General features: G+C 42.9%; 1 protein-coding gene across 1 annotated transcript; it reads right to left on the reverse strand.

Annotated features, from left to right (window-relative positions):
* Nucleotides 1–343: 343 nt before the first annotated feature.
* Nucleotides 344–12,813, reverse strand: LOC139652604 (neuronal acetylcholine receptor subunit non-alpha-3). The gene is made up of 8 exons (XM_071529708.1): nt 12,738–12,813; nt 7,274–7,425; nt 5,077–5,121; nt 4,204–4,313; nt 3,442–3,955; nt 2,322–2,512; nt 809–1,025; nt 344–478 (listed from the first exon to the last, which is right to left on the reverse strand). The coding sequence occupies exons 1-8, from the start codon at nt 12,811–12,813 to the stop codon at nt 344–346; spliced, it is 1,440 nt and encodes a 479-aa protein (XP_071385809.1).
* Between the last annotated feature and the right edge of the window lie 281 nt (nt 12,814–13,094).

Below are 13,094 nucleotides of genomic sequence, written 5' to 3' on the forward strand. Positions count from 1 at the left end.
ATGGACATTCAAATCATATGCCATACTGACATACTATAAGCTGCTTATTGCTTCCACTTCTATGCACTCCTGTGCATGTTTCTTACAATAAGTGACATGTTTCATCCAAAACATTACAGTTTTCAGTGGTCAGTGCATGTTGCAAAGAAGGTAAGTGAGAGTTTGGAGCTTGAGCTTGTATTTTTGATAGAAATATATCATATAAATGTTTCAGCTATATCAATAAATCATAGTCAAAGACAAAAACTGGACTTGAGGAAGAACTGCTGGAGACCATCCGTGTGCATATGTGTGTGTGTGTGTGTGTGTGTGTCAGTCGCTTGTTCTGTGTGCTTGTGTGTGTTCACGGTGGTGTGCTGAGGTACATCTGCAGGGCAGGAGTGAAGATGAGGATGGTTCCCAATACTGACACTGTGAGGAAGGCCCACAGGAAGATTCTGTCCAACACCTGAGCCACAAACTTCCAGTCCTGAACCACCTGAGTGAGAGAGAGAGAGAGAGAGAGAGAGAGAGAGAGGTCCATAGGTGTTGTTGTGAAACCATGTCAGCCTCAAGTGTTTTTGTTCCAAAGTGAAAAGTAAAAACATCTCTCATCAGGACACGCACAGAGAAATGTTTTCTGACATCTTGATAAAAGCTCGTAGAGAGAATGGGAGACAAAATGGGAGTGAAAATGTAACTAGAAAGAATATGTAAAAGTATCAAAATAATTGAATATACACAAAGAGAATTCAGTACAGCACCCACCCAAACACTCTCATTCCAACCCCTCCCTCTTTCTCCCCATCACCCTAAGGCCTCCCCCTACCTCTCGGATGAAGTGCTCCTTTTTAATGTGTCGGCTGATGTAGCGCACTGAGTTGGTGGCTTTCTCCAGCATGGCCAGCCAGGCATGGTTCTCATCCTCCTTCCCTCCCATGGGTCCCCTCTGCTGGCCGGCACCATGGCCAGGTACCCCTCTCCTCCCCAGACCTCCACGGGGCTTCAGCTCTGGGCTGCGCATCTCAATGTCTGGGTAGTGGTATCTATAAATGATGGACATTCTGTTTTTCTTGGACATTTGTGTATTCAGTAAACTGAAACATTAGATAATTTCACAGACACCTGCATGGTCCTTCTGTTCAGAGGCAGACACCAATATTGTACCTATTAAAGCTGCAATAAGCAAAAATGTTTAACCACTAGAGGGTGACAGAGACTACAACAATTTGTAAATAAAAGCCATATACGTCCACTGCACTACAGAGGCCAACCAAGGACAAACATTGCAAAGCACCATGCATAAAGGCTAATAGCTAAGCTAACCGTACATACGGAGAAGTGTCGCCACAAACAATGACAAGTGAAGTTTACTAAGTTTATTCCCTCGCTTCATCGATTCTGCTATTGCGAGAAATGTTTCAGGAATGGGAGGGGGTGCGAGCCGCTTTTACACAGCGAGGGAAGTGCCTGGCTAGTTTTAAAATGGGAGTGCCTGGCTAGTTTACTGAATGGGACGGGGGGAGCTTCGTTCCGGACCAGAAGACAGACAACAAGCTTCAGAGAAGGGGTGAAAACGGCAACACAGCTGGTCCATTGTGTGGATATTGGTTTATATCATTATGTCTCATAGCACACATGAGTTTCAGGATTGGTTATGAGGTCTGATATTGCTTATTGCAGGTTTAATGTAAAGTGTTATTTTATAGATCCCTGTAGGGAAATTCTCTTTCCACTCACCCCCCCTCCCTCCACAGGGAGGTCAGGGTGGAAGTTTGGAGCTGGTAGAGATTTAGTGTCTTGTCTTAAACCACAGACCAAACAAACAACCAGATAAAGTTACAAGTCACACAGGCAGAACAGACATATTTGACTGGGCAGTTAAAGGGCTGGGATGCAGTTGCATATGTGTGTGTAAATCTCTGCGAGTCCTTAAAAGCAGCGAGGGAGATACAATTGTCCAGTTTCAAAGTCTTTTGCAGCTCATTCCAGTTGGTGAAAGCAGCAAACTGGAAAAAAGGACTGGCCAAGAGAGGTATTAGAATGGGAACATAGCAAGATATGATGATATGAGTCAGACCAAGGAGGATTTTTCTTGCTGCAAAAACTGCAAAACATCACCCATGTACTTCCAACTTCAGTAAACTAATGCTGCCTCTTCAGTAACTTTAAGTAAATTAAGAAGAAATTAAGAATTACTGAACGTACGACTTATTACTGGGCACATCTAATTATTCGGTAAAAAAAGATATGACTGGACACTACAGAAAATTCTAAATTGTAGTTTCTATGCATAATCAATAAATAGCTGTATTGTATGTACTGTCTCTATATTTACCAACCTGTCAGTGTGCCCCCTCATACACAGCAACCTGGGCAGTCTCTGGAGGAAGAGGCTCTTTACCCAGGGGGCCATGGGGTGGTATGTGGCCGAGGAGCGGTGGTGGACGTTGATAACGAAGACAGTGACGATGATGGAGAAGGTGACGAAAATCATGATGAAGAGCAGGTACTCCCCGATTAGCGGTATCACCTGGGAGGGAAAAATTAAATGGTTTCTGAAACAGGGAAGAAACAGTTCACTGTCTTTTTCCCAATATTTGTAGTTTTCTCTCATATAGCAACAGAGGCGTTTCTTTTCCACATCGAACATGTAAAAAGTCAATAGCATCTGCCTCTTTAGAAAGTATTGATCATGATGTTACAATGTCTTGATCAATTTCTGGCAGTTAGTTAAAATAATCTAAATCACTCATTGACTTTCGTAGCACCTTCTGTGGAGTTCTATGTTGAACTGAAAGTATCTCAGTCAATAGCTTGTTAAATTGAGTTAATAGTAGGTTGCATGTAGAATGAGAGAACCGCGGCTGGGGAGTTGGGATGTGAATGGTCTTTGTTAATTAAGGCGAGAGAGGCGGTGAGTTAAGATTAGAGTTAGGGTAAATCAATACAGGGCAAAGCAGAGTAGATATACAAGATACAACCATATAGAAACTAGAGTTGAACAATTAATCTAAAAAAAAAAGAAATTGCAATATGAACTTCTGCAATTTCCAAAATTGCAGAGGCTGCAATCAATTGCTTAAGAGAGTGAGGTGTACAAAATGGATTTCTAAACAAGGTATTTTAGAGCTCGAGGTAATCTTTGGTCCATGAATCAAGTACAATATTGGTGAAAACCTTTCATCAATCTTTCATATCTTCAATCTTTCTTGTCAAAATCAGCAAATCCTGCACACTGACATCTATTTTTTTTTTTAACAAAATCACTTTTCTTTAAACAATTTTAAAGTTCTAAAAAAAATATGACAAGAAAACTGATGATATGAATCATAGTTTAAATCACAATTGCAATATTCTGTCAAACAATTAGATTTTTTGTCAATATCTTTCAGCCCTAATAGAAACTTAGGGTTGAACATACAGTAGGTTTTGACGTGATCCCTCTGAAAGCGAACCCACCTTGGAGGATGACGGGATGATCTCCTCTATGACCAGGAGGAACACAGTGAGCGACACCAGCACAGAGGTGGAAAGTGACAGCTTCTCGCCTTCGTCTGACGGTAAATAGAACACCAACACGGTGAGAAACGACAGGCCCAGGCAGGGGATGATGAGGAAGAGGGTGTAGAACAAGGGCAACCTCTTGAGGATGAAGGAGTACGTGACAAATGGGTACCAGTACACCCCGTCCCTCCTGCTCCCCTTCACTCCTGTGGCGTTGAGGATCTCCCACTCGCCGTTGTCGAAGAAGTCCTTGCGGTCCACGTAGTGATCCACCAGGACCAGGTCCACCATATTTCCATCGTAGGTCCAGGAGCCAAACTTCATGGAGCAGTTCTGCCGGTCGAAGGGGAAGAAGGTGACGTCCATGGTGCAGGAGGACTTGTAGCTGGCAGGGGGGGTCCACGTTATGGTGCCGTCCCACCGCACAATGGCTTTGGTCATAAGGGAGCCTTCGAAGCGACCGTCCGCACTGGAGAAAAGACGGGAAGGAAAGGAGGAGATGATAAGGAAAGAGGTATAAAGAGCAGTCCAGTACAAGTGTGATTATTGGTCAAGGTAAGGGGGAAAAAAAACAGAGGGGGAGGAATCAAGTGGAAGAGACAGGAATAGGGAAAATTGTTGAAGAGAACAAAATTTTGTTTTGAACAACTTGAACAACAAGTTACTAAGCCCCACCTCAGCATACTGTAAGTGGTATACGTGATGAGCATAACTCACTTTTCATAGAGGACAATGTCGGGCAGCCATATAGTCTCTGAAGGCACTCTGATGGAGGTGATGCCTCCATATTCATCTGGGTTCCACTTCAGCTTCACATCAACCCACTCCTTTGAAAACAATGACATTACATGATATGTTATCCAATCTTCTATTACATTGTATATATAACATTGTAATATGATCATATAGTAACATTGTGAAAGACTGTACAGCTAGGAAAGGAAATGTCTTCTGGTAAGTTTAAACAAGCAGTCGTAAATCTAAGTCTAAACTAATTTTTACTCCCAATTGGCAAAACTGATTTAATGATGATTTAATGATGCCTCATTGCTTTTAAAGTTTGTTAATTGGTGTAAAATTATTTATTTTCTGAGAGACTAATGTGGATTTTTTTGGATGGCGCTGTATTTTTTGAATTTGTTGATGCCATTTGATGTTATTTTTAGACTAGGCTTTTTGTCTGATCATGGAAAGTGCACTCTTTGAAATACCTAAGTATTGGAAAAAACTGTGAACAATTTGCAATGTACCTATTACATACACTTACATGTTGGAACATGGACAAATAATGGACATGGACAAATAATTTGCATTTGAAGACAGACTCATTGTGGTTTTGTGGGATTTGTGAGCTCTATCTGAACAGCCCCTCACTGCAATCATATTGTACCATAATGTGTCACATTGTATCGCATTGCATCATATAATATACAGTATCATATTGCATCTCATCACATTGTGTCATATTGTTTTGGAGTGTACTGTGTTATACCACATTGCAGCCAATTCACTCATAGAGCAAAAAAAGGGGCACAATTCAGTGATTAAAAATTCAGAAACCCAAATGTTACGAGTGGTGTTCATCTTTACCTGCCATAGCCAGACATTAGTAGTCATCAACTGGTTCTTTTCATCCTGCAGGAAAGGGAATAAATGATGTTCACTATTTCTACATTTTACTGGTGCTTTCTTGCATTGCATGATAAGAGAGGCTAATGAGGAGGTGAGGAGGAAAGGAGAAGCTTGAGACAAAGACTTGATGAGGAAATAAGCACACAGAGAAAGGAAGGTTTTTTTTCAGGTTAGGTTAATTGCTTCACTTACTTGCCACTAATAAAGCACACTGGAGCAGCTTGGGGGTTAAGTGCCTTGCTTTAGGGCACATCTACAGTATTAATGAGAGGGAGCAGCATAAGTAACTCTTCAGGGCCCAAATTCAGTAGAAAAAGTAATCTCCCTATTAGTTTCTAACCACATGAGTACCGTTGCCTCATTTCCTAATGCTCTTAACATGAAATATTGAAATGAGAGTGGCATGGAGAGGGGGTGGCAGAGAGGAATAAAAGAGGAAGGGGAAGAGAAGGAGTGGAGGGCAGGAGCAGCAAAAGGTATCTATTCATAGAGGTCAGAAAAGTTTTCAGCACAAACCGAAAGCGGGTTTCAAGTTGAAGGGCAGTGAAAGCCTGGCAGAGATGTAAGTAAAATTGGAGTAGAGGGAAAATCTATGGGATAGATTTTGTGTTAGGCAAACCTAATTGCATCCCCGCCTGTCTAAATAAGAAGCGACCCAAGGTGGGGTTTGGAAAATATCACTGTAGTTTAGTCAGATGACCACAAGATGGCACTCTCCTATACCTTATTGCTGAGATTACAAGAGTATGAACATCAAATGCTGATGTAGTCACAATGTGGTCCTCTGTTGGGCTGGGGGGGGCGTGGTCTTTTGTGTGTATGTGTGTGTGTGTGTGTCCTAGTGTAAATAATGAATGCTATCAGTCTCCTCTCAGCCTGATGGCCTCATTACTTCCTCTGCTGCTGAGAAAGACCACTTTGGACCTCTCTCTCTCTTCCTTCCTCTCTTTACCGCTCTCTCTCTCTCTCTCTCTCTCTCTCACGCTCTCTCTCTGCCTGTCTTCACCGCTTTAAGTCCCTTGGCGCCTCATCCTCCTCCTTCTCTCCCTTCATCACACTTCTGTCCTCCCTGTATCCTCTTTACCACAGTCCTTCTGCTAACCGCCCTTAACAACCAGCTCTCAAGACCTCTACCCATTCTATCCCCTCCCTCTCTCTCTCTGTCTCTCCCTGTTCTCTCGAAATAACCACCAATCCTTGCTGTACTCTATGTTTTCTTCGCCATCTCCATCAACCATCTTGGGATTTTCTTCCCTCTTCCCTGTCGTTCCTAAAAATAGCCCCCAATCCTCAGTAGAAAATAATAGAATTTTATTATCCATGTTACATAAGGCCATTTTAATTTTTGCAGAGAGCCTTCTAAGCAGGTAGAACTCAAGACTGTATGCAGTTTAAGGCTTCTGGAGGCATTTAGAGGTTCTATGGCTTGCTCTGCTTTGCTCAAGGGCGCTTTGGATTTGGTCACTGTAGAGATACCATCGTGTATCTAATGTTGTTATCGGCAGTAGCAGAGACTGAAGCAAAAACCTCGCAAAAATCTTTATGCAGTTATGCCGCACAAATAACAGTGTTCAATTCATGATCTGTAGAGAAATTTAGATTTTTCTGAGGATTAACAACAAAAGTGGCCATATCACTATTCATTCAGCAGTACTTTGTTGTCTTTTTAATGGAAATTTGCTCTGTTTCCCATCCAACTTTTTCTCTGACCTTCCTTCTATCACTCTTGAATTGTCTTCCCTCCCTTGTGAATGAAAACTACAGCCAACCAGTCCAGTGAGATAGAGCAGGATGTTCAGCACCATGGACAGCACTCAATTGTCAGTCACGTCGTTTCTTCCCTCCTACCCTCACATTATTTCCTCTCTCCCACTTCTGTCTGGCACCTATCCTTTCCTTTCTCTTTCGCTCTTGCATGGTCTCTTAAGCCCTTGTTCTCTCTTTTTTCCACCTGTACACCTCTCCATGGAGAGGTAGTGTAGTTGTGGGAGTTATATATCTGATAGGTCAATGAGGATGGAGCATTGTATAAGCTTTTGTTTGTTTCCTGGCATCAGACAGATTTAAATCCAGACTCAAGACCCATTTACTATTTGTGCACACTTGGGGCACATATACTATATGCCTCCTGTGTGTCTGTGTGTTGTGTCCTCACCACATCGACCAGCTGTGAGATTTTGAGTCCGAAGCGTACAGTGATGGTATCGTTGGCATGCTGGACAGGCCGCACCCACTTCTGGTATCCCTTGAAAAGGTTCCTCAGCAAGGCATCCTCCATCTCCGCCAGGGAGACAAACTCTTCTGGAGCTGGAGGGAGAGACAAGGGAGAGAGAGGTGAATGAGGGAGGAGAGAGAAGGAGCAGGTTTGGGAGAGAAAATGACAGAGTGGTAGGTAGAGTGAGATCATAGGTATAGATATGATCATAGGTATAGTTAGGCAAGCACACACACATGTATTATGCAAGTACACAGACACACACAGACGTGCACACAAACTTCACCCTCCTCCAAGTGTCACATGTTTAAGCGCATACAAAGACACAGTCACACACACACACACACACACACACACACAAACACATGCACACACACACACTGTAAACTTCACCATCACCCCAGAGTCTCACAAGCAGGTGGGAGGAAAAACTAAGTCAGTGCCTAAGAATAGGGCACATACAAAGACTAGACAGATACACACACACACACCGTCAACTCTGGACTGACAGCTGGCTATAGCCGAGAGAACGCATCTGGGCTCCGCGGGCTGACGAAATGATCATGCTGACATGATCACCTTAGACAGAACAATTGCCAGGGGAGACGAGCCGAGCTCAGAGTGGTGTGTGCAGCCAGGCAGGAGACACAGTAGTCAGTTAAAGAGTGACGCTCACACTGAGCAGTAGACAGTACCACAAAAGCACTGTTCTTTCACTTCACCAGCCTCTGTTTAAGTGCAGACAGCTGGGTGATATCTGATCCCTTAGGTAGGCAATTAGGGAAAATACAGTCTGATCTTATCCACAGTTATAGAGCTAAAGTTGTATTATGTTGAATTCAATTCAATTAGACTTCACTTCTAGGTGGAAAATAGACCATTTCAGTAAAATACAGCAATATGCATTACCAGTCAAAAGTTTGGACACACATTTTTCTTTATTTTTACTATTTTTCACATTTTAGAATAATAGTAAAGACATCAAAACTATGAAACAAAACAAATGGAATTATGCAGTGACCAAAAAAAGTGTTAAATCAAAACTATATTGTATTTTAGATTATTTAAAGTAGCTGCCCTTTGCCTTGATGGAAAGGCAAAGGCTTTGGAAAGAAATTCATACATAGGCATCAACTTCACCATTTATATTTGTCTAAAAATTCCAAGCATTTAAGCATAAGCTTTTAGATCAAAATGGCTTTAAGATAATGAAAAACATTCAAGCGCATTCAATCAGGTGGTGTAATAAAACATAATCTGTGTGAGTGCATAAGATTTAACCCCAGAACGGACAAAGGGGCATGTTGTATTCAGTAAAAACACAATGGGGCGGCCCAGTGGTCAGAGAGACTGTTCTGTGGCTGAAAGGTCACATGCTCGATCCCCACAACAGCCAGTGTGTTCATCGACAGCTGTGTGTGCCATCGAATTGTCCTTGAACAGGACGCTGAACCCCTACCCTCTTACTCACTGTCAGTCGCTCTGCAAGACGCAGAACCAACACTGACAGCGGTATTCGCTGGCTGCTGAGAGCATTATGTGGTATTTGTATTTGAGCTACACACGAGAGCTGCCCATAGTGACTCAACGGCTGTATCAGCTCACTGCTCTGAGCATTCAGCAGCATTAGAGAGTGATATTTGGCATTGGCACTGCCTGTGGTGACATTGTAAGAGAGGCAGAGGCTGAAATACAGAAAAAAGAGAGGTTAAAATCAACAGCCTGTCAAATAAACAACGGAGAGCGAGGGGGAATAGAGGAGAGGAATGGAGAGCGCTGATAAGAGGAAGAGTGAGACAGAGTGACCCAGAGCAATTCCCTCTAGTGTCTGAGAGAGGGAGAATGAGAAGGCAGGGTAGAGGTTGGTAGGGAAGGAGAAATAAATTGGGGCAAGGGGAACGGAGGAGAGGAAAGAAAGGGGGGAATGAAAACACACAGTAAAGCAGATAGAGAGCAAGCGACAGAGAGAGGAAGAGAGAGAGAGAGAGAGAGAGCAAATTTCCAGCCTGTTTGTTTCTTAACACAGACATGACTCCATACAGTACAAGCCACTCCCTCTCATTCTACATGCTACACATACAGACACACACCACATGATACACCATGTGCTGCTGTCATAATACGTTATTATTTGGGGCAGTTTTGCCTTCATTTGATAGTTGTGGAGAGAGAAAGGAAAGATTGGGGAGAAAGGGGCAAAACCCTTAGGGAAGACCTGCAGCAAAGGTCCTGGGCCGGATTCAATCCCAGGACACTACAGTTATATGGCATGATATGCGTCTTTGCCAACTGAGACGCCAGGATGCCTGTCATAATAAATAGTACACAGAACAATAAATCAGTGGACAGAATGGAGTGATAAATAGAGATCATACTGGAATTTAATCTCTATCTCTCTATATAGAGTTTTGTTCCAAAATTAGGTATCCACAATTTATAAAAAAAACCAAAAACAAATGACACCCACTCTCCCATATTGACTACTGGCATGAACGTTAAGTACATTATGGGTTAGTATTGAAGTTAGGAGTCATTTTAAGACATTTGCTTATAAAATAGTTAATATTTGAGGACAGAATCATTTATGTTTTTCAAATATTGCCTGATGACTTTCAATGTTTTTCCCCAAAATGAATATTCATTTCGTACTTCTATCCTGTTAAGAAATGGTTTATGGTTAGGATTTGGTCAGGGTATGGGTTAATGTTAGGCATGCTGTCATTAGGGTGAAGGGTTAGTATTAGAGACCGGGGTGTGAATGTAGTCAATGGTAGGTCCTCACAAGTATGGTGAGACAAATGTGCATGTCTGTGTGCGCTTGTGCGTGACTGTGTGCATGAGAGACAGAGAGAACGAGGAGAGTGCTTTAGGGTGTGTGTGCATGCATAAGAATGTACCCTCATTTTGCCTCTCCCTCTCCTTCATCCTCTCTCTCTCTCTCTCTGTCTGTCCCTCTCTCTCTCTCCCTTGGTTTCCTCTTCCATGTTTGAATGTGAACTTAAAGTACAATATGCGTTCTAACTCAGACAGATTACCTCACATTGCATCAGATCCCCTGTAGAGCACTCAGTCTGTAAATGCTTGAAATGGGTTTCAGTACATTCAGCTGAGTCGTATCTACAATCTCTACAGATAGCAGCTCTTTCTAAAGATCCTCATCAACAAAAACACAGCAACCAAACTATACAAAGTGTGTTTTTTCCTCTACAACAGCCTGCTCTTTCTCTTAGATTCGACTGTAATTGACTCTGTGTGTTTGTGTTTGTGTGTGTGTGTGTGTGTGTGTGTGTGTGTGTGAGGTGAAGGGGAGAGTATTGATTATGCAGTGTGTTGGCTGGGGGGATGGGGTTGCTCCTTTGTGATGAAATTGGGATGCAGTGGTCTGTGTGTGTGTGTGTGTGTGTATGTTTGTGTGTGCTTGCGAGTGAGTGTGTGTCTGCTTGGCATGCTATAACGAGGACATTAGAGGACAGTGCATGTGTGTGTGTATGAGAGAGAGACAGAGAGAGAGACTAAGCCTTTGTCAATGATTGATACAGACGCAGGGGTGACCCAGCTTCCAAACAAACCCCTACCTCCTTCTCAATCTAAAACGCCCCATGGGTGACGCAGTGGTACGATCATCTTGACCCCACCACCATCTGTTCACTGTGGAGCCATGGTGGGATGAACCACTGAGAGGGGGAATTACAGCAATAGGATGGAAGAGAAAGAGAGAATAGATTTTTCCTTTATACACTATCGTAAACCAATAATGGTTTAACTTTATGCTTCTCAATGGAGTTTTGCTATCTCAGTGGAGTTTTGTTATCAATCAATATAATGCTTAATGGGTTCCTTCCAGTGCATTGGCAAAAAGGGCAAAGGTCTGAATGTAAGAATGAAATGTAGAGAGATAGAAAGAGAGAGAGAGAGAGAGAGAGAGAGGGAGAGAGAGAGAGAGAGAGAGAGAGAAAGAGAGATGCTTTACAGCTATCCGCCCTTATAATCTGAACTGCGGCCCTGCTCTTGTTAACCCACAATGCAACAAGACAGGTGCCCCTGGGGGAGGCAAGAGTTTTCACAATGGTTAACCCATCGCTCATCATACCCTTGAGGAGTGTGTGTGTGTGTGTGTGTGTGTGTGTGTATGTGTGAGCATGCACACACATAAAATCAAGTTGATTCACACAGTCATATAATGTGATAGTCAAAGATGAGCATACATCCTTTCCTTTACCTCTTCTCTGAGTATAAGTGCAAATGTGTGCAAGTGTGTGTCTCTGTGTACAATACAAGTGTATGTACAGTGTGCATATCCAAACCATCTCATACCAAACTGCTTCCAGTAGCCTTCAGTATATCAACCCCCTTGCAGCAAGCTCAGTGTCAGTTTAAAATTTGATTCCTGATGGGTTTAAGTGTGGACTTGGCACCGCTCTGATCCTGGGACAGCCTTGGAAGTTAAATGGTCTGAGAGGTGGATTAATCATTTCCATCAACTTGTCATCACATCAGTCCCCCTCACTCTCTCTCTCTCTCTCTCTCTCTCTCTCTCTCTCTCTCTCTCTCTCTTTCTCTCTCTCTCTCTTACACACACGGGCACACACAGGGAGAGTCTCAGACAAGTAGGATTTATGTGCAGCCAGGAGCCACTCCATTTCAAGAGTAGAGTGGTGTAAAGGCTTTACAGTAAGATGAAGTCAACACACGCACACACACAAACACACACACACACACACACACACACAGAGAGAGAGAGAGAGAGAGAGAAACAGACATAGACATACACACGCACACATTCACATATGAGCTGGGCAAAATCTCCCCTTTTCTGTAGGTCTATTCAGAAATGCAAACATCAAATCGGAGTATTTATTTTTTCATGACAAAACAGACAACAAATACTTTAAATTACAGCTTTATCACGTGAGGGAATTCGTTTCCAATCCTTTTTATTGTTTGTTTTTTATTAGATGCTTAGGTAACACCAACCGTCCCACAGCCCCAGGGGGGCGCTGCGCACCCATCCTTTAATAAATCATTAACGTGCTCCGCTCACTTGACCCCATCGTTTTGTCGCTGCCTCGTACATAAAAGTACAATCACATTTGAATTATGTAATATGTCCGCTTGTTTTCAAATTTCCTAGCTTATTAAAAGGGCTACAGGCTAGGATATAGCCTAGGGCACAGCTAGTGCCAATTAGTCTATTAGATGAATGAGCCTGTAGTAACGTGGTGATGGATGCTGTTATCATAGCGCAACACAATCCCACATTCTCATAAGATTATTTTTAAACAAGAAGATAAATCGTCCTTTGCTTTGATCATATAGCTGCAATCAGACAGTCACATCGCTTCACCAACAGTTTAAAGATAAAAAGCGTTTTTTTGTTTGTTTGTTTTTTCCATCCATCACTTACCTTCAATAGTAGCCTTGCTGAGAGCCAAGGAGAACCACAACACCGCAACCGCAAACTTCATGCTCCCTGTTCGCATCAACGGGACCGAATGGGTTTGTCCACAACGAAGATTAAATCATTTTACTGTACGCACAGTCCTGCAGGATGCATCACTTGGCAGGTTACTAACAGCCAAGTGGGACCCCCGGAGTATCCGCTGTGATGCAGGCTACACTTTAAATAATGAAGGACAGCGGGTTGTTAGTGGTTTTGTACAACAACGACCGCTTTTACCGCGTGATACAGCTTGTATGACTATCCTTCCCCCTCTTCTGTCGGTTTCCCCACAGCCTCTCCGTCGTGTGTCCCGGTGCAGAG

The sequence above is a fragment of the Centroberyx affinis genome, unplaced genomic scaffold (assembly GCF_046629955.1).
Source record: "Centroberyx affinis isolate AG114_WGS23_722 - 3 ecotype Tasmania unplaced genomic scaffold, CSIRO-AGI_Caff_v1 ptg000127l_1, whole genome shotgun sequence".
NCBI lineage: Eukaryota > Metazoa > Chordata > Actinopteri > Beryciformes > Berycidae > Centroberyx > Centroberyx affinis.

Coding starts and splice junctions, on each gene's coding strand:
- LOC139652604 (XM_071529708.1), bottom strand. CDS start 12,813: ATGCGAACAGGGAGCATGAAGTTTGCGGTTGCGGTGTTGTGGTTCTCC. Junction 7,426..12,737: donor CAGCAAGGCTACTATTGAAG/GTAAGTGATGGA, acceptor CTCTCCCTCCAG/CTCCAGAAGAGTTTGTCTCC. Junction 479..808: donor AGGAGCACTTCATCCGAGAG/GTAGGGGGAGGC, acceptor TCTCTCACTCAG/GTGGTTCAGGACTGGAAGTT.